General features: G+C 39.5%; 1 protein-coding gene and 1 long non-coding RNA gene across 7 annotated transcripts in view; one reads left to right on the top strand and one right to left on the bottom strand.

Moving 5' to 3' along the window:
• LOC142493162 (uncharacterized) overlaps window positions 1-10,269 on the bottom strand; it is a 41,136-nt gene extending 30,867 nt beyond the window's left edge. The window contains exon 1 of the long non-coding RNA XR_012801031.1: window positions 10,190-10,269. This is a non-coding gene — a long non-coding RNA (uncharacterized LOC142493162). The remainder of the gene's footprint in view (window positions 1-10,189) is intronic.
• PACRG (parkin coregulated) overlaps window positions 1-25,853 on the top strand; it is a 978,203-nt gene that overhangs the window by 671,361 nt on the left and 280,989 nt on the right. The window contains exon 5 of one of the 6 annotated variants that reach the window (XM_075596735.1): window positions 23,527-23,588. The exons of the other annotated variants lie outside the window; for them this stretch is intronic. Coding sequence (XP_075452850.1) covers window positions 23,527-23,588 — 62 coding nt within the window. The remainder of the gene's footprint in view (window positions 1-23,526; window positions 23,589-25,853) is intronic. 6 annotated transcript variants of the gene reach the window in all.

Below are 25,853 nucleotides of genomic sequence, written 5' to 3'. Positions count from 1 at the left end.
AAAACCTGCTCACCTGAGCGATAACTTAACTTAGATTTCCCTAACTCAGGGTGGAAGTGGCTTTTCCACTTTCCAACAACAAAACAAGGTACTTTTGCAGAGTTAGCCAAATGAATAGAACAATTGAACCTGTGTGGGGAAGGGGCTTCTCCCCACTGTGTTCAGCAGCCTTCCAGGCTCTGGAGAAGAGACAAGAGCAAACAGGAAATCAGTCTTACATACCTGATTTCTAATTAGCATGACAGGTGACAGAAATCCCTCAGTTCCAGCGCTTGCCCAAAACTGTGGGATGGAGTGCATGTATTATAAGGCTGCACTCCCAGGCCAGACAGGATAGAAACTGTTCAGTATCCTGGGAGCCCTATATATGGAATTTATTACCATCCCCTGGTTTCTGTCACATATCCTCCCCCCCAGCTCAGACCCTGAGGGATGAGCGACCATGGATATTAGGGAGTGCATCCTTGACAACCCGTCAGCATTGCCATGTTTGTGCCCTGACCTGTGTTCCACAGAAAATTTAAAGGGTTGTAGGCTTAGGAACCACCTGGTCACTCTAGCATTCTTTTCCCTGTTTTGACACATCCAGGTAAGGGGTGCATGATCTGTGACCAACCGGAATTTTCTCCCCAACAGGTAGTATTTGAGCGTCTCTACAGCCCACTTTATTGCGAGACACTCTTTCTCTACTATGGAGTAATTTTTCTCCTGGGGATTTAGTTTCCTACTTAAATAAAGGATGGGGTGTTCCTCACCTTGAGACTCCTGGGAGAGTACCGCCCCCAGCCCTACCTCAGATGCGTCGGTTTGGACTACGAACTCTTTGGAGAAGTCAGGTGTGACCAACACTGGTTGGGCACAGAGAGCTTCTTTCAGGCTTCTAAAGGCCTGTTCGGTTTCGGGGGACCACTTTACCATAAGTGGTCCTCTTGCTTTTGTGAGGTCGGTTAGTGGGGTTGCCTTAGTCGCAAAATTGGGAATAAACCTTCTATAGTACCCAATTAACCCCAAAAAGGTCCTTACTTGTTTTTTTGTAACTGGCCTTGGCCAACCTTGTATCGCCTCCACTTTGAGTGTTTGGGGTTTGAGTAAACCTCTGCCAATAGAATACCCCAGATACTTGGCCTCCTCCAGACCAATGGTGCATTTAGCGGGGTTAGCAGTTAGTCCAGCAGACCGAACTGCGTCGAGCACAGCTTGGACCTTTGGAAGGTGGGATTGCCAATCTTCACTATGGATTACCACATCATCCAGGTAGGCAGCAGCATACCGAGCATGTGGTTTTAAAATTTTATCCATCATTCTTTGGAATGTGGCGGGAGCTCCATGTAAGCCAAAAGGCAGCACCCTATACTGAAAGAGGCCGTCTGGGGTTGAGAAGGCTGTCTTTTCTTTTGCCCTTTCTGTGAGGGGAACCTGCCAGTACCCTTTTGTTAGGTCTAGGGTTGTGAGATATCGGGCTTTGCCCAGTCTCTCTACAAGTTCATCTACCCTGGGCATAGGGTAAGTATCAAATTTTGACACCGCGTTTAGTTTCCGGTAGTCATTACAAAACCTTGTTGTACCATCTGGCTTTGGGACTAAGACTATAGGGCTGTTCCACCCACTTTGGGATTCCTCAATTACGCCTAGTTTTAGCATTTTTTTAACCTCTAAACTTATAGCCTCTCTTTTGGCTTCTGGGATTCGGTACGGTTTAAGGTTAACTCGGACCCCCGGTTCAGAGACTAGGTCATGTTCAATTACGCTAGTTCTACCTGGCTGTGTAGAGAAGATTTCTTTGTTTCTGCTCACTAAATTCTGAACCTCTTGTTTCTGATGAACGGACAGGGTTTCAGCTATGCTAACCTCTGGGTCAGTTTCTTGACTCTCTGACGGACCTGGGGTTACTAGGGTTGACAAGACTTCTCTATCTTTCCAGGGCTTGAGTAGGTTTATATGGTAAATTTGCTCAGGTTTCCTCCTACCTGGCTGTCTTACCTTATAATTTACTTCTCCCACTCTTTCCAAGACCTCATATGGCCCATGCCATTTAGCAAGGAATTTACTTTCCACGGTGGGAACCAGAACTAGTACCCTATCACCTGGAAAAAAAATTCTGACCCTAGCACCCTTATTATACGTATTCCTCTGTGCTTCTTGAGCTTTCTCCATGTGTTCCCTCACTATGGGTAGGACTGCAGCAATGCGGTCCTGCATCTGGGCAACATGCTCTATTACACTTCTGTAAGGGGTAACCTCGTGTTCCCAAGTCTCTTTGGCTATATCCAGTAAGCCCCTTGGGTGTCGGCCATACAATAGTTCAAACGGGGAGAAGCCTGTGGATGATTGGGGAACTTCCCTAATGGCAAATAACAGGTACGGTAACAAACAATCCCAGTTTTTCCCATCTTTATCGACCGCCCGCCGTAACATGCTCTTTAAGGTTTTATTGAACCTTTCCACTAAACCATCTGTTTGTGGATGATAGACTGAGGTTCTGAGATGCTTGATTTTTAGGAGTTTACATAACTCTTTTGTTACTTGGGACATAAACGGTGTTCCCTGGTCAGATAGAATCTCTTTAGGAATTCCAACCCGGGAAAACAGAACTACTAACTCTTTTGCTATGTTTTTGGCAGAGGTGCTACGTAGGGGAACTGCCTCCGGATATCGGGTGGCATAATCTAATATTACCAATATATGCTGATGTCCCCTAGCAGACTTTATTAGGGGTCCTACTAGATCCATAGCAATCCGGTCAAATGGTACCTCTATTATGGGAAGGGGTACCAATGGGCTGCGGTACGCCTTGAACGGGGCGGTGATCTGACATGCTGGGCATGAGGAACAATAATTCGTAATTTCTGCCAGAACCCCAGGCCAATAGAAGCTTCGGAGAACCTTTTCTTTTGTCTTTTCCACCCCTAGGTGTCCCCCCAATGGATGACTATGTGCGAGGTGTAACACTACATTACGGAATGTCCGTGGTACCAACAATTGTTTAGTTGTAACTGATTTTCTTTTATCAACCCGATATACTAGGTCGTTCTCTACCTCGAAGTAGGGGTAAGCAAGCGACCTATCTGGTTGGCCAAGAGTACTATTCAGGTCCCGTATATTTCCCCTTGCTACCTCTAATGTGGGGTCCTCCCACTGGGCCTTCTTAAAACTCCCAGGACTGACCTCTAGGTCAGCGAGGGTCTTATCCGGTTCTGGGGTGGTAAGTGTCTGATCAACATCCTGATTTGGGGTATTCCCTACCAAAGTAGTGATGGGGAAGGGAATTTTACAGCACTCCTCCTTTTCCCCCTTCGTATTTGGGCCCTCGTCAACCTCCATTTCTGAAAACGGGAAAGGATTTATTTCTTCTAATACTTCGTTATGGTCCGCTATTGAACTCTGGGCGCTATTCTGAGCGGGGGACCACATTTTTAGAAAATGGGGAAAGTCGGTCCCTATTAACACATCATGTGCCAGTTTGGGTACAATACCCACCTTGAAATCTAAAGAACCAAACTCTGTTTCAAAAAAAACATCAACAGTGGAATATTCATGATTATCCCCATGTATACAACAAATTGCCATTCTTTGTGAACTGTTTCCCTGTTTCTTCTTAATGGGCAAGAGGTATTCGGACACTAGTGTGACCATGCTCCCAGAGTCCAGAAGTGCCCGAACCCTCCTACCATTAACCTTTACAAATGCCCACAGATGGTTATTCAAGGGGTCCTCTGGGCTAGGGCGCATACATTGGGACAACAGCGAATAAGGTTCCACGCTGTTGCATTGCATGGGCTCATCATTTAGTGGGCAGATTTTTGCTGTGTGGCCCCTCTCATGACAATTTACACATTTAGGTACATAGTCTGTGTCCCACTTAGAGCCTTTTCCCGGCTCCCCATGTTGGCTATTGCCCTTAGTGTGCGAACCACTGTTGCTGGTGCTGCGTGAAGGTGGTCGCCGCTCTTCAGCTCCCCTTAACCCCGGTACCCTTTTACCATCTCTGGAAGAGTCCTGGAACCTCGGGTAGTGGGGTTGCTCCACGACTGGGGGTTGCGGGTGCTCTCCTGCTGCATTGTACCTTTCTACGAGGGCCACAAGCTCATCCGCATTGTGGGGGTCACTCCGACTGACCCAATGGCGTAAGGCAGAGGGAAGTTTCCTCAAGAACTGGTCCATGACCAACCGTTCCACGATGTGGCTTGCTGAGTTGATCTCGGGTTGTAGCCACTTCCGGGCGAGGTGGATGAGTCATACATCTGGCTTCGGGTGGCTTTATCCATCGTGAAGGACCATGCGTGAAACCTTTGGGCGCGAACAGCCGTGGTTACGCCGAGGCGGGCGAGGATCTCGAACTTCAATTTTGCATAGACGTTAGCTTCGGCTGGCTCTAGATCAAAGTAAGCCTTCTGGGGTTCGCCGCTTAGGAAGGGTGCGATTAGACCAGCCCACTCAGCTTCTGGCCATCCCTCTCTCTGTGCCGTGCGTTCAAACGTGAGAAGATAGGCTTCCACATCATCCGAGGGTCCCATCTTCTGAAGGTAGTGGCTTGCCCTGGTCATTTTCGGAACTGGGGCTGCCACTGCCAGTGGAAGGTTACTGATAGTCCCCCTCAGGATCTCGAGTTCCTGCTGTAAGCCCTGAGCGAACCGCTGTTGCTCCTCTCTCAGCAAGCGGTTTGTCTCTTGCTGGTTTGCATTAGTCTCTTGCTGGGCTATTAACAGCTGTCGCTGGGTTTCACTCGCCTGTTGCTGGGCTTCATTCGCGTCTTTCTGGACAGCGACATTGCGTACCAGCGCACTCACCACGTCTTCCATCTTGTTTGGAGAGAGAGAAAAAAAAACTTTTTTTTTTTTTCTTTAATGTTCTTTAACCCCCAGACCTTTTAGTGTTCTGCCCGCATTCTCCACCATATGTGACAAACAGCTTACTCCGGGGCTCCGCTGCTTGTCCGGGACGGTTAGAACACGGTCTTTTGGGGTATGTTAAATGAGGAGGCGTCACGTACTGTTCCTTTAAACAGGCTGTGCCTGGTTTATTCAGTCCCAGGCACTGAGACTGCCACAGTGCATACAACAAAACACAGATCAAAACAAAACCTGCTCACCTGAGCGATAACTTAACTTAGATTTCCCTAACTCAGGGTGGAAGTGGCTTTTCCACTTTCCAACAACAAAACAAGGTACTTTTGCAGAGTTAGCCAAATGAATAGAACAATTGAACCTGTGTGGGGAAGGGGCTTCTCCCCACTGTGTTCAGCAGCCTTCCAGGCTCTGGAGAAGAGACAAGAGCAAACAGGAAATCAGTCTTACATACCTGATTTCTAATTAGCATGACAGGTGACAGAAATCCCTCAGTTCCAGCGCTTGCCCAAAACTGTGGGATGGAGTGCATGTATTATAAGGCTGCACTCCCAGGCCAGACAGGATAGAAACTGTTCAGTATCCTGGGAGCCCTATATATGGAATTTATTACCATCCCCTGGTTTCTGTCACAATATATATGTCTTTATTAAAATAAATATCATCTTTTTTAATGGTTTTTTAACTACTCTCAAGCAGATCGTTGTTCCTCTTGACATATATAGTCATTTATGGTATTTATTGTCTAAACATATATTTTAAACTTACATCTATTTTCATATCTATGTGTTAAGATGATAACGATCTGCTCGATTCAATGTTTGTTTCTGTTTGATAAAGTTTTTTTGTTTGATAAAGTTTTTTGCTTGATAATGTTTTTTGATTGATAAAGTTTTTTCTAAGTTTTTTTCAATGTTTGTACTTTTAGCTTTATGGTGTAGAGACAATAGAAGAGCTCTATTCGCCGCTAGCACTGCAATTCATCTCACCATGCTCCTCGATTGGTCATTATACCATCATAGAGGAACCAATGAGTGAGAGATAGGCGGGACTTCCGGTAGAGGATCTCCTTCAAAGGTCAGCACCTGAGAAAGGTTATTTACTCTTTGAAAAAGTGCAGTGGATGCACGAAACGCGTCAGAGTTCTTTCTCAAGATGATTTTTTCTTCATTTTAACAATTTGTCTTTGCTGTTCACTGCTGTATATTAAACTTTTTTTGCATTGAAAATCGACATCCAGCTTCCGCTATTCTTCCTTCTTCCGGAACGCATGAGGCACGCTGTGCACCGCCATTTTTCTTCCCTATCCAGGGCGATCTTCTATCTATGCGGTGTGGCAGCCTTTACTTCCAGAATCAGTACCGCTTGTGGGTCACCGTCTGTATTCACTGATTCAGCGCAATTTTTTTTTTAAAGAAAACAACAAAGCCTATATATATATATATATAAAATATATATCAAAGTATCAATATTGTTTAATACATCACAAAATAAAAAACCATAGCCATCAAGAATGAAAACTGATGCTTGTTTTTTAGCATTTTTATTCTTGATGACTATGGTTTTGATTTTTGCTATGTGTAGCCACCTCTAGTTTCTGTAAAGGGTTGATATCCTCAGGGGGTTAACTGTGTGGGCTCACTCGGGTTACTCCCCTCCCTATCATGTGATCTATGATGTCAATGTAAGGATATATATAGCCACTGCTTATGTTTTAGAAACAAAGGTTCTTCATAGGTTTGACTTGGTTCCTTATTGTGAGTCCTGTACATAGGTTTGTGTGTTTAGTAATATATATTAAGATGTCTCCTGTCACCCTTTGTTGTTTTCCAAATAGAAATGTGCCCATTGTAAGCTAGCTAGCGCCTTTTAAAGGAGAATTTGTGAGAGAAAGATGCAAATTGTCCTGGTTTCATTGGGTTGCCTCTAAAGCAACCTGACTGCCACTGTCCTCCTAGGGCTGCCTATACTGCAGCCTGCACTCACATTGAACCTGGCTGTTTAGCAGGTTCTTATTGCATCCTAACCTCCATGGAAGCTGATCCCACTCAATCCTGTTCAATGAGTAATTAAGCCATGCACCTCCCCTGGATATGAGTGAGAACAATCAGAGGATGAAGTCCAGAGTTTGCCACAAGTGTTTCTCAAGGTACATCATATGTCAATGCATGTGAAGTATTTTAGACAGCTGTCAATAAAACATCTTTTTGTTTTATAAAAGTTCCTGCTATCCATCTTTTTACACATACTTTCATCCAAACCCAGCCTGTACCTGCCCAGCACCATGTGAAAGCCTGAGAGGCTGACCATTGCCATTGTTCATAACTAATCTGATGTGACCTTCTTTAGAGCTGGGTAAAGAGGATTACATATATATATTAAACAATATTGATACTTTGATATATACCCAAGAGTGCCTTCCATTTATGAGATTTTGGTCCCGTCTTTTGGTGACATTCTTTGTTTTTTTTCTTTTTCATATTACCTTTTGGCTGAGAGGAGCACCTCTTTCATAGTATCTCCATTAGTTATTTGGTTAGTGGATATTGGTGGATACTTTCACCCATGCAAGTCCGCCCCCCTGTTTTTTTGTGCAATAATTATAGATGTCACTTAAAACATTTGTGACACTAAGTCCCAGATTCTCAAAAGCGTGCTAAGCTTTAGGTTGACTTTACTCCCCAAAATGGAAGTAAAGTCCTGCTAAAGCTTACCACCTTTCTGTGGATCTAGGCCTAAAATTATTAATTATTAATTATTCAAATATTATCCAAATGCAATTGGCTTCTTTAGACAACATTGACAATCTTGAGTAACATTGACAATCTTGTGTTGCATTTACTCATGTGAAACAGCTATAAACTTCCAACATTTATGTTATAATAGTACTGACTGGGATAAAACATTACAATATTTGGAGGCAGTAATCTGCACTATTAACAGTTGCAGCCATGCCAATTTCAGTTCCAGGAGCTCTTTTGTTCCTTACATACATACCAGTGAAAGTAGCACTAGTACTTTCTGATATTTAAATGCCCCAGCATAATGAAGGCCAATAGGAGGCTGCGGCGGACACAGTTATGGCTTTCTATTGGTCTGCGTAACACAGGAGATTTAATACACCATCTTGCCTCCCCTTGTGGTGATTGCACCATTCTACTTTTAGCGGTAAATATCTCAGGAACCCGGTTAGCTCTGAGCACCCCCTGTTTGTGAACCTTATAAATAATTTTAAAAAAAAGGAATAAGAGGCTCCTTTAATAATCAAGGAGTGTGCCAGGGCCAGTAGTTGAGATTGCAGTCATATAGTGTGAAACTGAATTTATTGTTAACCAAGAGCCAAGATAGTGGAAGAACAGATTCAGGGGAGAGTAAGTGAGAGCAATATGAGTTTAGGAAATTACCTTGACGTCTTTGCTGGGATATAATTGATCTGAAATCCACATTGTGCACCATCAGTTCTACATTGATTTGTGTACTATTTATTTTAGTATGCATACTTTAGCCCTTAAATGATAGAAGGGCATTTAAACAACTTTTCGGAAATGCATTTCCAGTCTCTTCCACACTGAAGGAGTTAATTATCTGGATAATACCGTTAGTCACAGTATTAGCTCTGCGATTGGTATAATAATTATAAAAACACAACTACTTACATTTTATTTTCTTACTTGTTGGCTAATATGTTACTTTGAGCACCACAGTGCACTGTACCAAGGAGGCATGAAGCACCATGCAGAATATACATTGGTTGATAAAGATAGAGATGCTATTCTTTTATGTTTGTTCTGGAAAGAAACAGTCTCTGTTTAAGACAAGAAACGTGGTTCTATTAGTACCAACTGTCATGTCTAAAAGCAATTGTGTGTTTCCTCATTCGAGGCATTATTGTTTCAGGATATGAATATTTTAAGCACCAATCATGGGTGCCACATAGCTTTAGGAGGCAAGAACAGCAGAGTTTGTGTAAATGAATAGCTTTGTAAAATGAAAACAAACAAAGATAATCGTTATGACAGCTCTGGGACTGATTTTGTTGGGGCACTGCTTTTGAAAATGGGAAGCTAGAGTAGTTTGCTTGAAGAATTTAATCAGCCACACTGCATTTCTGCCATTATTCCCTTTGAGATTCTAATAATTTAATGTCTTATTGATTCATCGTTCTTAGCTTATTGTATAACTCAATTTAAAATCCTGCATGGTGGCAATTTTATCTTCTGAAGGAATTCATTTCAGTTCTAAAGTTGAATTCTACAGTAGAATGACATAAATGCAGAGATGATGTAAGAAAGGATATAGAGCTGCAGAGTAGCATTTATAGGCCTCCTTTAGCAGATAAATTATGATATTGAAGCAGTAAGAAATGAAAAGCAATCCGGAGCGATGTCGCCTTTATTTTTAAATAGCACAGTCCTTATTTCCATGACTATTTTTCCTGATAAACTTCATTTGTCACAGTTCATTTTTCAGGATAATAATGCCATAGTGTTTGAAAGATAAGAAGATATTGATAGCTTTGGAGAATTAATTTTAATGTTTCTCTGTGGCCAGATGCAATTAAAGCAGGTGCAGCATGGGATTGCCAGCATTTGTCTGGCAAAGACAATTTTCTTTTGTCACTGAAGGAAGATTTGTTATTTGCATTGGTAAAAGGCAATAGAAGCCCTCACTCCTTCTGCTTATTGACTTGTTATTCTTTTCATTGGAAATACTGTACGAGTAATAAAGTGTTGCCATACTCTTCTGCAAAAGTACTTTCCATTATTCTGAACTTGGCTTAGTGTGAGCCTTTCTCACAACATTAATCACATCTTTGAATCATCCAAAAATTAATTTCTCTTGTCCGCTAAATAATATGTCGATTCTAATATTTTACTGCGGCAGTATCACATTTTACAGCGTCTCATTTTTAACTATATTTCCTAAATACATTGTAAACCCACATTATTTGCTCAGGAAAGGTTTCTGCCGTCATGGGCTTTAGCATCTAATTATCGCTTTCGAATTGAGCTGTAGCAATAACATGGTTGCCAACACACTGCATTCTTCAAGGAGATCTCATGAAAGAGAAATGTATATACTATTCTTTTTATATCCATACAATGTAGAATTCACGTTGAATACTGAAGTGCCACCTCTTCAAGAGGGTATTTGAGTAGCCTCTTCACTAAAGCTATTACATCAACCTCTTACATGCTCCAAATGCATTTATAGTTACTCTGTAAGCAATAAAATGCCCTCATAGTTACTCATCTAAGCTACATTAGTCGTGCTTACACTTTCTCTGATCACCCTCTAAGCAACACGTTACACTTCCTCTACAAAACAGCATGAAATGTACTTACCATTAATATCACATGCTCACATAAATTGCACTTGCTCATACATACCGAATAGCCTCCGAACAACACCAAATGAATACAATTACTGTACTCCTTTTCCAAGTTACAGTACTCCAAAGGCATCCATATTCCCTACATGGAAATAGTGATAACAAGCACCAATCTTCATTCGCAGCACAGTGTAACCTATATATCTATGTATTTATTTTCCCCATGTAAGTTTTTAGCAACATAGAAAAAGAGAGATTGGAGCACTCACATTAACAGCCTCTGTAAATAAGAGGTTCTTTTTAAGTTACGTTGTTCCCGTTTCCTAAGGCAGACCTGCTGCTGTTCTTAGTGTAGCATTGAATATCCACATAACGAAAAAAGAAGTTGGCACTTCAGATTGATACAAAATATATTTGATCATATCGTCATTTTATTATTTTATTTCCAATGTTACAGCTGTAAATACAGCCTTTTTTATTTTTTTGTAACTACAATTTTATTAGTTTTTTTTTTTATATATATCTTAACATGGTCTAGCAACACATTCTCTTGTACATTCAAATAAAACCTATTTCGTAACATCCATATATAGAAGAAAACATTTACCACAAACAAGAAGAACTTGCGGACACAGCCTTTTTTAAGGACATGACTCAACCATCAAATAGTTTGGAGCCAGTTAGTAAGAGAAAGAACATGTTTAAAACAGCAATTGTACACCCCCCCCCCCCTTTTTTTTTTAAATTATATGTAAAACATGGGGAATGGACCATTCTTACCTAAGCTGCTCCTTATAAAACTGTAAAAATCCTGATTGAGTGCCTAACTAAATTGTTGCCTTTCAGTTCCAATCAAGCCTTCAGTTAATGTAACTCAGCAGCTATAATGTATCCGGATATTACTAAGGTAACATTGACTATTATTACAGTTTGCAGCTCAAACTGCTGGGAATATTGGCAACAAATCATCATAAACAGAAAAGTGTTCCAAAGATCTTAAACTGCTGGGGAGGTGTGTTTAAACCTGCTACAGAAATCAAAGCTGGCTCTGTATATTAAAACTCATTCAACGTGTAATTAAGAGTTGAATAAAAATAAATAAATACAAAAACATAGTCATTTATCTAATACTACGGAACTGATTCATTAAAAAAAAAAAAACCCATAAGATTTCACCTGTTTTGCTGCTTTAAGTTGCTACAATAAAAGAAATATGAAAATATAGAGTCCTATGGTGGTAAATCTTTGTAAAGTTAAAAGACAGTTTTGCTAGTTAGTTGTCGTATTGAATTTCTTGTCCAAAACCAACAAATTGCTGCGACATTTGGTGAAGGGGTTAAATTGCCAAAAAGAATGACATGTTGGCGTAATGGTACTAAAAGCTTTTTTGTTTGTTACATTGTTTTTATATAAATGGTCCCTACATATGTGAAAACTCCCACTGCCTGAAATAAAGCACACTGGCAATATTGTGCTTTAACAATGCTTGGGCTTGTGATATGTAATGCTGTTAAGGACATTGTTGGGATTTCGGGTGGGTTAATGACATGGAAAAATAACAGTGGGCTCAAGACACCGTGCAACATTTCCAGTACCTATTCAATGAAGTATTGTGTATGATTGAACTATTTCAGTGGTGGGATCGCCAACCCTAAACTTTACAAAGAGACAATCTAATTACCCCAGAGGCAGTCACAAACAATTCGAGCCGGTGCATTTGTCCTGGAGCAAGCAGTATTGTTTGCTGACAGGGATACATTTTATTGCATGAAATCACAAAATATAAATGTTATGATATATAAATCCCAGCTGCTATTTTTTTTGTTCTACTCCTACTTAACCAGGGGGTCTCCCGGAGCTCATAGATGGTCCCGCAATACTTGGGAATCCCCTGGTTCCAGAGGTATTTGTCTTTTTCCATCCATTTTCTTTCTGGAGTGGACTACAAACATGAAAGGGTCACAAATAGAAAACCACAACATAATTTTCCAATGACGTTGAGGCTTTTCTTTTGGATGCCGAGCAAACCCTGAACCTGGTGGCCATATTTTTTCTCCATTTTGCCCAGCACACCAGGCTCATTGCTCCAGAACCCAAAAGCTCCCTAGATGTCTGTAGACAACCGATCAAGTAAGATAAAAAAAATGGGATTGCTGCTACAAGACTGTCATCTCTTCTGATAGCAGAGGAACAGCACGTCTTGAGTGGTGATATGCACAATTGGAACTATGTTTAAATTGAATATTTGGTTCTACAAATATTTCAATAATAACAAAGACAGACATTATTATATTTAAAAAAGCAATAACTAAGGGAAGCAGTTGTGTGCTTTGTTTGCCAGAGTAAGTCTTCTTTCTGGCTTTGTGTGGGGAACACCGGAGCACCATCATTTGTGATGCCTTCTGCCTGAAGCACTAGAAATATGCATCAGTACTTTCTCTTTTGAAACTCCGGATTGTTTGATCATTTTTGCTAGATCACTTTTTGATCTGATTGAGGGAAGTACTACATGTTTTGCATGTAGGAATGGGCCAGAAGATAGGGTTATTTACCCTGAAACGTTAACGTTGCCCCCCCCCCTGACACTTTTGTGAATATTATTGTGTTATTTTTTCTCCTCATTTTTCCCTATTTGTTTGTCCTTCCTGTTCACACTATGTTTGATTGCTCTGTTATCTGTATGCTTACAGTGTACAGTATTTCACTTTTATTCTCATATTTATGAGTAAAATATACTATTTTGAACTATATCTGACTTAAGTATTTTTGAGTGTGGGGTTGCTATTTGTTTCAATATATTACCCTTTTGGAGTTGGTAGGGACACCTTGTCTCCCTGCACCTTATCTATATTAGCCCTATTGGGCATTATTATCCATTTAGGTGGTGCTGTTTGTCTTATTTTTTATACAATAAAGCCATTGATTGTCAGTGTGGCCCTTTCAATGGGGACCTAGATAGCCATAGTGACAATCAATGGTGACCTGTAAAGAAAATTTGGTTACTTTTTGTTCCGGGAGTCTGAAGCCACCATGAACAAATCCAATAAAGGGCCGATGCCCCATAAAAATAAATCCAAGGTCTGATGGCCACCATAAAAAACCCTACCCAAAACCATAAAAAAATGGTAAAAAATGACTGATGGTCTATTTGTAATTCAATGGCATCCTTGCTCTCCCATGTTGGATCCTCAGTTTGCCAAAAAGTACTTGATCCTCTGTTGATTTAAGAGTCTTCTTCTGTAAGTATTTATTTTCTTGAATCTTCTTTTCTTCTTTAGAGATATATTGAATCTTCGGCCACAGAATGTAACTTCTTGCATACTATGAGGGCCCATCTAATTGGTTGAATTTCCATGTGCTTACCTCCCTTTAACATGACATCACTAATTTTGTCGAAATTAGTGACTAGCTGACAACTTGGGCTCCTCCTCCTTATCCGTTCAGTCGAATATGACTCTTGGCCACTCTATGGATCAGTGATCTCCATTTCTTCCGATCTCTCATGGCTTCTTTCAATTCTGCTATGTTCAGTCGAGTATCTTTCTTGATGGTATCTAGCCAGTGAGTTCTTGGGCGGCCTCTTCCTCTTTCTCAAGACTTGCTTCGCATGATGTGACCAAAGTAGGAGAGCTTTTGCTTTATCTTGGCCTCCAGAGAGATTTTCTGGCTGTCCACAGAATGCGTAGCAGACGTCTCCAGCACCACAGTTCAAATGCATTGATCTTTTGCCTGTCTGCCTTTCTGAGAGTCCAGGTTTTGTAGACATATGTTGCTATTGGGAGAACGATCCACTGACCAATCTGCATTTGGCTGCCAGGCTGATGTCTTTACTCTTCCAGATGTTGTTCATACTGACCATCGCATTTCTTCCATCAGTCAGCCGTCTCTTCATCTCAGGGGTGCAGTCACCATTGCAATCAATTTTGGAGCCAAGAAAGATGAAATCTTTAACCACTTCAATTTCTTCATTGTAATCTTGATATTAATGTTCGCATTTTTTGCTGTTGTCTTTATCTTTGTCTTCTTAATGTTCAGGCACAGTCCAACCTTCTCACTTTCTTCTTTCACTTTCATGATCAGATGTTCAAGATCCTTCTTGTTTTCAGCCAGCAGGGTGGTATCGTCAGTGTATCGGAGGTTGTTGATGTTTCTGCCGCCTATTTTCACACCAATTGTGGACTCATCCAGGCCTGCTCGCCGCATGACAGCTTCTACATACATGTTGAAAGCTGCTGGTGATACGATGCATTCTTGGCGTGTGCCCTTTCCGATTTTGAACCAAACCGTGTCTACGTATGGCATTCGGACTGTAGCTTCCTTTTTGGGCTACTAAGCAGTTAATCTGTACAGTAATGTGTTTTAATAAAATTTTTGTCACCTGTTCCATGCTGGTTTATTATATCTTGCCTATGTATATAATGGCCAATGTATCGCCAGCCTTGAGTAGGTGCTAAAAAAAAATGAGGTATTTTTTGGCATTACCGCAGTTCTGATAAATATCGAGAGTTGACTATGATTGCCGATCTTTTTATTGGTTGCAGAAAAAAATGCGTTATTTTTTAGCAGTGCAACATTGATTTATTGCACCATAAAAATAACGCATTTTGTTGGCCAATATTGCATTTTTTACTTACCAGTAGTTTATGTAGCAAGGCCTAAGTCATAGAACCCTGTTGATCTGGACCCTAATAAGACTGCTTGCACTTTCACTACTTTCATGTCAACAATTAAAGGTACAATTGCATTTACTAATTTGAACATAAAGTATATAGTAGTGCACTGCCTTTTCTATTTAACAAAGAAGCGTAGCATATTAGTGCTACAGCTAAAACGGCCTCAAAGCAAATACAGGCATACCCCAGTTTAAGGACACTCACTTTAAGTACACTCACGAGTAAGTATATATCGCCCAATAGGCAAACGCCAGCTCACGCATGCGCCTGTCAGCACGTCCTGAACAGCAATACCAGCTCCCTACCTGTACTGAAGCTGTGCGCAAGCGGGGAGACTATAGAGCCTGTTACAAATGCGTTATTTACATCAGTTATACACATATATGACGATTGCAGTACAGTACATGCATCGATAAGTGGGGAAAAGGTAGTGCTTCACTTTAAGTACATTTTCGCTTTACATACATGCTCCGGTCCCATTGCGTACGTTAATGCGAGGTATGCCTGTAGCGCCTATGTACAATATATTGAGTGAAAACAAGAAAAAGAACATGTACACATAATAAAAAGCGTATTTTATGAGGTTAGGATGACTTTGCTATCAATTGTGAGTTATGTTGCTAGTCTAACAGTATTACGCCTGCACATCCATTACATTTTCTGTTGAACCATTTTAAAAAGTCAAAGATTGTTTTCTACTACATGCTGATGCTGAATATGAATATAATTCTGGACTAAAAAGGCTATGACATATTACTTCTACCCTGCTGAGATTCCTTGAAACTAAAGGTAAAGCAACACAGTTTCATTAATAAATCAAGTGCTGTGTCTGCATCTGTATTATTTGATCATTTCAGTAGAGAGACTTTATTAAATGCCCATATCAGGTAATATTAGAGGGGCTTGATTGATTATTATATGGAACATATTACTTGCAATCTGTTTATTTTCTATTGAATGCTCATGTCAATTATTAGCGACTATCAATCAAGATTAAAAAAATCAATGATTTTTTAATTTAAATACATCCTAAAAAAAAAAAAAGACATTTCGGCTGTATTTGGATGTTTATTTCTAGCATTAATGTATAAATGGATTTTGCTCCACTTGTCTCTGAGCACTTTGGGCAGTGGTTATATGAATTATTAGTTATCTGAATTAATGTGTCTCTGTTTAATGGGGTTGATCAGTTTCTTTCTGTCCTACTCAATTACGTGTGAGGTTGGACTTTTTTCAAAGATATACAGCGATGCAGATTTCACCTTATAAATTGAACATTTTTCACAATTCAAAGCCTAGAAAAAAGTGTTTTTGGTGGCTTAATTTTAGCACGTCAATTTCTTGCGATATGCAGATTTTGTATGTAAAAACACATTTGACAAAATGTAGTATTCACATTGTATGCAATAAACTAATTGAAAGGTAAAATCTGACATAGGCCCAGATCCACTAAAGGATGCTAAACTTTATCAGTTTCTATTCATGTAAATACGAGTAAAAGTGTGCTAACGCATAATACAGTTTTGTGGGTCTGCCCCATATTTTTCTCCCAATCTATGGATAAGGTTGCTAGTTTGTCTGAGAAAAAAGGTGATTTCTGGCGCACAGCCAAAAGTGGGTCCCAAACAAGTTGAATTAAAAATATTCCTTTATTAATCCATCTAAAAAAGTGGAGGCACACACCCTCCTACGCGTTTCGTGTTGAAAAACACTTTATCAAGGAGTATATATTATCATAACCATACTTCCTTATATATCCATTCAAATTGCCCGTTTTCGCGCCACAGGTGATGACGTAGCCACACCCACACTGCGTGATGACATCACGCTCTCCTCGAACACGCCCCCAAGCGCTCCCGAACGAACCTGGAGTGCTAAAACCTCCCTGTACAGCCACATAGGCATCAAAGCGCTGCGGAAACAGACCCCAAACCCCTGTACTCACCACCGTGGAACCGCTACTCCGGTGAGCGCGGCGACACAGAGTACTTACCCGTTCGTCGCGTCTTCACCGGGGGCGGCTCTCTATGGCCAGCACGGGATTCTCGGCTCCACCCACATCACGCTCCTATGCAGAAGGGCACAGCAAGGGGAAGAGACACCCCCTAGGGAACGGGAGCCAATGGGTGCATGAGACAAGGGGTGGGTATGCCCCTAAATCGTCAACAGTTGCTAGATGACAACACACATAATAAAGAAGCAAATCGTAGCTTAATTCAGTAATATGAACATAACATATGTGCATTAGTTCTATTCTTGTTGATGGGCACAGAAAAAATGTAAAAACATAACATACATACATATATACCAGAGTCTCCTAAAGAAACTGTGCAGAAATTGTTGTACTTAAAAATTAGTAATTTTTATACAATAATTTGCAATATTATTTCTTCAAATACTTCTAATTTATAGTTTTCTTCAAAATCTTAAGAATCCTTCTGACCAAGGTCATGAAAAAAACTCCTTTCGAAATAAAGAAAAAAGATACAAAACATATTTGTTTAAAAAACTCTCAAGTTATAAAAGCATGCAATAATATTTATAAGGAAGAGATGAATGAATTCAATAGCGCTGAATAAGAGCACTGTTGAGTATACAAATTAGTTATCAAAATAATCATTGGCCAATAATCTAAAATAAAGTCTTGGCAGAGAAAATACAATTCTAAACAAGGAAAATTAAGGTAGAGAAATCTATATAGGGGACTGAAAGCAATCAATACAACCAATATGTTCTACCAAGAGCTATCAATACCCATTTCCAAATACATGAATGTAAAAATCATAAATGATTTAATACCATTTTATTATCATCTACTACGATTTAAATTTACTTATGTCAAGGGTCCCTCCAAACTAATTATTCTAGTATATCTGATATGATCACTATATGCTTTTATCGTTGTAAAGGAAATTAGAGAATATATGTGTTCCTGAATCCTCAGTTTTAACAATCTAGTGGTTCTACCCACGTTTCTCATCCCACAGCCACAAGTGAGCAGATATATAACATATCTGGTATTACAATTCATAAAGCTATTAATCTTAATCTTAATCTTAATCTATAAAAGCATATAGTGTTCATATCAGATATACTAGAATAATTTGTTTGGAGGGACCCTTGACATAAGTAAATTTAAATCGTAGTGATCTACCTCTCTACTCTAGGCTGCACGCCTACCAGGACTTCAGTATTAAGAGATTTCTGTGGGTACTTTTTCATTATTCATGATTACTCAATGTGAGTCCAGGGACCATCCCAATGAGGGTTTGATGGGGGTTTCATAACCTTGCACCTTACCCTTTAGGGAATATTGGCCCACCTGGGGACTTTACTATTAGAAACAGTTTATCCATATCCTTATCCAGTCCTGTTTTTGCACACATATTGAAGGGATTCAGTGCTGAAGCGCCTTTGTCACTTGAAGTTGGGACTGCTAGTTTGTCTAAGTCTACATAATGGCACAGAAGGGGTTAAATGCAGTGTCCCATATGATTAATAGGTTAAAGCTATGTGATTGATGATGTTGTAATATGAATTATATGTAATATTTTAAAATGTACATTTGTTTTAAGCTCTGGGGGCTCTAGTAATTAAATGTAACCCACCATTAACTTGAATATTGCATTTTTACAAACATTTACAGCTAACATTCTGAGAAACTTCACGTTAAAATCATTACACTAATTTGTTTATTTTCTTTGTTTTCTAGCCATCTTAATGTAGGTTAACTCTTTCAACAGATTTATGTCACTAGTTCAGTTTTGTGAGTCTGTCCCTTTCAGTGTGAGGTATGTATACAATTGACCCAGATTCACTAAAGAGTCATAGGGGCCGATTCACTAAGCTACGTTAACTAGCGCTAAAATGTGTTACACTGGCGACACACTTTATTCGAGCTCGGCTAGTCCCACGAATTCGGGTATACCCGGGTGTATTGAGATTTGTGACTGTTTTCTGCCCGAGTGCATTGAGGTATTTTCCAGGCAGGGATTGAAGCATTTTATTCCCACTGGCTGCAATACTGCACAGTATATATATATATACTGCATTACAATTCATGAATTTATGCCATCTGGTAGACACGCGAAGCATTGCAGCCTATTAAATCCTAATCATTATCATTTAACAGATCAGCCGCCCGTCAGCCAGGCATGAACCCAGGCTGGGAAGGCAAACGCAACGGGGCTTGTCAGAGGTGAGGAGCGGCGCATTCCAGGTATCTGCCAGGTACATACTGGGTATTTGCTCGAATAAAGTGTGTCGGTGCAGTATATCGCTCGGCCGCAAAAGGCTGAAGCCATAAGCGCTATTCACTAAGGCTGCTCGGCGCGTTTACGGCTGGCCTCAGCCAAAAGGGCCATAGCGCACGATCACCTTTTCCCCCCCTGTTATCGTGCTAAAAGTTATTTAGCACGATAACTATTATAAACAAAGCAGCCTGTAAGAACTGCATGGAGATGCTGCGTCTCAATGCACGGCTCTTACAGGCGATCGTGCTGTCCAAATATGATTTTTAATAGTAGTATACATAAGCAGGGGGTCTTCTGAGCTGAACCGCATTGGTTTCAGGTCCGAGGACCCCCTACTTCAGGAGATATAGGCCCCGTTATGGGGTGCCGGTATCCCCTGCTATAGTGTGTGGGTGCAGGGGTCCCCTGCTACCACACAATATTAATAAAAATACATTAAAGCAGCTTCATTACCTTAGCGGCTATCCGCTAAGGCAATGAAGGGGTTAAGGCATAATAGCATGTTTATTGGGGACAATTGCCCCCAATAAAAATAGCAATATACCACACACATCTCCCCCGCCCCCTAACACATACACTACATTAATGTGCAAAATTACTATTATCCACATATGGATAATAATGCTTTTGCCCATTAAATATACATTAATACAATAAATACATTAAATACATGTTGTACTCACCCTTGTCCGGCACCCACGATGAAGGCCAGCTGCATCTTCCTCCTCATCCCTACACTGGGGTGCTGAAAAATATACAAAATAAGAACAAGTGCCAAACTAATGTCCCCTAACCACTTAATGACCTTAGCGGTTATTAACAGTGGCTTCATCATGTATATATATATATATATATATATATATATATATATATATATATATATATATATATATATATATATATATATATATATATATATATATATACTGTATATGCATGATTAACCAATATACAAATAAATACTGTACATGGCCAAATACAAATCTCTCCCAATATCTAACATCACCAAACTCAATCAATATCTAATAAATCAAAATACAAACACTCAATTTGACAATGTGTACACGATACAAATAATCTTTGCATCATATATACTATGTCAAACAATGGTCCAAATCAAAGACACTAATCCAAACAAGATACAAATAAAATCATTAAAGAAAAACAAAGCCTCAACACAATTAATTTACCATCAATTAATCCAATCACCAATTCAATTACACACTTCAAATCCTACAATCAAACCATTGTGTAAATTAATCTATGACAAAGTAACCATCAAACAACATCTATATGCCAAAAATAAGCCAATAAAATAATCTATAAAAACCAGCCTTTAACTAAACATTTGCAAACATTAAATGTACATTAGCAACACATTTTTACACAAAGCAGCAAATTACCATTCAAAAAAACATCCAAAGAAGGCAAGCCAACACGTTTTTATTATACCTGTATGTATGTCCATCTATAGTTTACAGACATAAATACAGATGCAATAAAAGAGCATTAAAAACAATCTAATCACATTAAAAATGAACATAGAATACAACCACTGATTTGTCCTGTACGTATGTATACCCATAGTGACATACATACATTCAGGACAAATAAATGGACATAAAAAAAATGGACGTCAGGGAAAAAAGTCGAAAAAACCTGTAAAATAAATTGAAAATACATTTTCTTTTTTTACTTACCATTAGATGAACCAGTCACAGCAATCAAGCGGAACCGGAACCACTGGAGCAGCTAATCCAACAACAGGAACCAGGTAACCATAAAATAAAAAATCCATTACAATCCATAAGTGTCTTTATCTTCTTTTTTCTATTTGTAATCCATCGTGGGGTCTTCTCCGTCTTCTTCTGGGGTCTTCTTTCTTCTTCCGGGGTCTTCTTATCTTCATCCGCCACGCCCTGGTCTTCATTCTTCATAGGAGGTCCTTCGTCCTCGGCGTCAAGCCTGAAAATGAGACGACATAGGCTTTTATAGGCCTATGAGGTCACATTTTCGTCATATGGTTCTCACGGCCCTGATTGGGCCGTAAAAAACATGTGTTTTGGCCGACAAAAAAAAATGATGACGTCATTTAAAGGCAATGAAAGCACAGCCAATCAGAATTGGCTGTGCTTCAATTGCCTTTAAGATGACGTCATGAACTGAAAGATGGCCGGCCTCACATGGTACGGTAGCCAATCAGAGCGTGGGAACTCCATCCCAACTCTGATTGGCTCAAGTAGACCATGTGACAGAGGCTTTGGGGAGAACGGATGTGACGTTCTTGAAAGCCTGTCACATGGTACTTGAGCCAATCAGACTTGGGATGTATTTCCCACGCTCTGATTGGCTACCGTACCATGTGAGGCCGGCCATCTTTCAGTTCATGACGTCATCTTAAAGGCAATTGAAGCACAGCCAGTTCTGATTGGCTGTGCTTTCATTGCCTTTAAATGACGTCATCATTTTTTTTTTCCGGCCAAAACACATGGTTTTCACGGCCCAATCAGGGCTGTGAGAACCATATGGCGAAAAGGTGACGTCATAGGCCTTTAAAAGCCTATGTCATCTCATTTTCAGGCTTGACGCCGAGGAGGAAGGACCTCCTATGAAGAAAGAAGACCAGGGCGTGGTGGATGAAGATAAGAAGACCCCGGAAGAAGAAAGAAGACCCCAGAAGAAGACGGAGAAGACCCCACGAGGGATTACAAATAGAAAAAAGAAGATAAAGACACTTATGGATTGTAATGGATTATTTATTTTATGGTTACCTGGTTCCTGTTGTTGGATTAGCTGCTCCAGTGGTTCCGGTTCCCCTTGATTGCTGTGACTGGTTCATCTAATGGTAAGTAAAAAAAGAAAATGTATTTTCATTTTATTTTACAGGTTTTTTGGACTTTTTTCCCTGACGTCCATTTTTTTTAATGTCCATTTATTTGTCTTGAATGTATGTATGTCACTATGGGTATACATACGTTGAGAAAAACGTAAATAAGAAACACAGTCTGAGGTTATTTTGAAAACAGAATAACACGTGAATTTATTCAAGTCAAGTGCACAACGGAGACAGCTTCAAAACAAAAGCTCTCCAAACAATAAACATGGTATGCCATATATTTATACCCTAAATCCTAAAGCTCCACCCCTTTATGGGGGGGCTTGCACGTCACTAAACATTACCTCATTTTGTAATACATAACAATATTAAAGTCGATGTCATTTTGTAATACATAACAATATTGTATAACTACCTGTCAGCTAAAAACCATTCTGGGGTTAAATGGGATGTGCCTATTCTGTCACCTAGCAATATGTTGTGAGAATTGGTTCTACTGCAAGAATCTAAGCTTATTTCATGGGTTCTCATAACTTTTAGCCTGTTTACTCTTTTAATTTGAAGCTGATTGGATGAGGAAGAGTCAATAAATTTAGCTAGGAGCGAAAAAATTCCATTCTCTGCTTCACACATTTGTTTATACAGAAATGAAACACAGAAATTAGACACACAGAGACAAGATGGCGGATTGAAATATTCACACAAAATGGCTTCATCCTAAATGCTGTTATGTTGTTATGCCAGACCCCCTAATATCTCATCTTTGTCAACGTACAGGACAAATCAGTGGTTGTATTCTATGTTCATTTTTAATGTGATTACATTGTTTTTAATGCTCTTTTATTGCATCTGTATTTATGTCTGTAAACTATAGATGGACATACATACAGGTATAATAAAAACGTGTTGGCTTGCCTTGTTTGGATGTTTTTTTGAATGGTAATTTGCTGCTTTGTGTAAAAATGTGTTGCTAATGTACATTTAATGTTTGCAAATGTTTAGTTAAAGGCTGGTTTTTATAGATTATTGTATTGGCTTATTTTTGGCATATAGATGTTGTTTGATGGTTACTTTGTCATAGATTAATTTACACAATGGTTTGATTGTAGGATTTGAAGTATGTAATTGAATTGGATTGTAATTGATTGGTGATTGGATTAATTGATGGTAAATTAATTGTGTTGAGGCTTTGTTTTTCTTTATTGATTGTATTTGTGTCTTGTTTGGATTAGTGTCTTTGATTTGGACCATTGTTTGACATAGTATATATGATGCAAAGATTATTTGTATCGTGTACACATTGTCAAATTGAGTGTTTGTATTTTGATTTATTAGATATTGATTGAGTTTGGTGATGTTAGATATTGGGAGAGATTTGTATTTGGCCATGTACAGTATTTATTTGTATATTGGTTAATCATGCATATACAGTATATATATATATATATATATATATATATATATATATATATATATATATATATATATATATATATACATGATGAAGCCACTGTTAATAACCGCTAAGGTCATTAAGTGGTTAGGGGACATTAGTTTGGCACTTGTTCTTATTTTGTATATTTTTCAGCACCCCAGTGTAGGGATGAGGAGGAAGATGCAGCTGGCCTTCATCGTGGGTGCCGGACAAGGGTGAGTACAACATGTATTTAATGTATTTATTGTATTAATGTATATTTAATGGGCAAAAGCATTATTATCCATATGTGGATAATAGTAATTTTGCACATTAATGTAGTGTATGTGTTAGGGGGCGGGGGGGATGTGTGTGGTATATTGCTATTTTTATTGGGGGCAATTGTCCCCAATAAACATGCTATTATGCCTTAACCCCTTCATTGCCTTAGCGGATAGCCGCTAAGGTAATGAAGCTGCTTTAATGTATTTTTATTAATATTGTGTGGTAGCAGGGGACCCCTGCACCCACACACTATAGCAGGGGATACCGGCACCCCATAACGGGGCCTATATCTCCTGAAGTAGGGGGTCCTCGGACCTGAAACCAATGCGGTTCAGCTCAGAAGACCCCCTGCTTATGTATACTACTATTAAAAATCATATTTGGACAGCACGATCGCCTGTAAGAGCCGTGCATTGAGACGCAGCATCTCCATGCAGTTCTTACAGGCTGCTTTGTTTATAATAGTTATCGTGCTAAATAACTTTTAGCACGATAACAGGGGGGGAAAAGGTGATCGTGCGCTATGGCCCTTTTGGCTGAGGCCAGCCGTAAACGCGCCGAGCAGCCTTAGTGAATAGCGCTTATGGCTTCAGCCTTTTGCGGCCGAGCGATATACTGCACCGACACACTTTATTCGAGCAAATACCCAGTATGTACCTGGCAGATACCTGGAATGCGCCGCTCCTCACCTCTGACAAGCCCCGTTGCGTTTGCCTTCCCAGCCTGGGTTCATGCCTGGCTGACGGGCGGCTGATCTGTTAAATGATAATGATTAGGATTTAATAGGCTGCAATGCTTCGCGTGTCTACCAGATGGCATAAATTCATGAATTGTAATGCAGTATATATATATATACTGTGCAGTATTGCAGCCAGTGGGAATAAAATGCTTCAATCCCTGCCTGGAAAATACCTCAATGCACTCGGGCAGAAAACAGTCACAAATCTCAATACACCCGGGTATACCCGAATTCGTGGGACTAGCCGAGCTCGAATAAAGTGTGTCGCCAGTGTAACACATTTTAGCGCTAGTTAACGTAGCTTAGTGAATCGGCCCCTATGACTCTTTAGTGAATCTGGGTCAATTGTATACATACCTCACACTGAAAGGGACAGACTCACAAAACTGAACTAGTGACATAAATCTGTTGAAAGAGTTAACCTACATTAAGATGGCTAGAAAACAAAGAAAATAAACAAATTAGTGTAATGATTTTAACGTGAAGTTTCTCAGAATGTTAGCTGTAAATGTTTGTAAAAATGCAATATTCAAGTTAATGGTGGGTTACATTTAATTACTAGAGCCCCCAGAGCTTAAAACAAATGTACATTTTAAAATATTACATATAATTCATATTACAACATCATCAATCACATAGCTTTAACCTATTAATCATATGGGACACTGCATTTAACCCCTTCTGTGCCATTATGTAGACTTAGACAAACTAGCAGTCCCAACTTCAAGTGACAAAGGCGCTTCAGCACTGAATCCCTTCAATATGTGTGCAAAAACAGGACTGGATAAGGATATGGATAAACTGTTTCTAATAGTAAAGTCCCCAGGTGGGCCAATATTCCCTAAAGGGTAAGGTGCAAGGTTATGAAACCCCCATCAAACCCTCATTGGGATGGTCCCTGGACTCACATTGAGTAATCATGAATAATGAAAAAGTACCCACAGAAATCTCTTAATACTGAAGTCCTGGTAGGCGTGCAGCCTAGAGTAGAGAGGTAGATCACTACGATTTAAATTTACTTATGTCAAGGGTCCCTCCAAACAAATTATTCTAGTATATCTGATATGAACACTATATGCTTTTATAGATTAAGATTAAGATTAAGATTAATAGCTTTATGAATTGTAATACCAGATATGTTATATATCTGCTCACTTGTGGCTGTGGGATGAGAAACGTGGGTAGAACCACTAGATTGTTAAAACTGAGGATTCAGGAACACATATATTCTCTAATTTCCTTTACAACGATAAAAGCATATAGTGATCATATCAGATATACTAGAATAATTAGTTTGGAGGGACCCTTGACATAAGTAAATTTAAATCGTAGTAGATGATAATAAAATGGTATTAAATCATTTATGATTTTTACATTCATGTATTTGGAAATGGGTATTGATAGCTCTTGGTAGAACATATTGGTTGTATTGATTGCTTTCAGTCCCCTATATAGATTTCTCTACCTTAATTTTCCT

Source organism: Ascaphus truei, chromosome 4 (assembly GCF_040206685.1).
Source record: "Ascaphus truei isolate aAscTru1 chromosome 4, aAscTru1.hap1, whole genome shotgun sequence".
NCBI lineage: Eukaryota > Metazoa > Chordata > Amphibia > Anura > Ascaphidae > Ascaphus > Ascaphus truei.
Note: the sequence above shows the minus strand (reverse complement) of the source record. Positions and strands in the feature narration are given on the sequence as shown.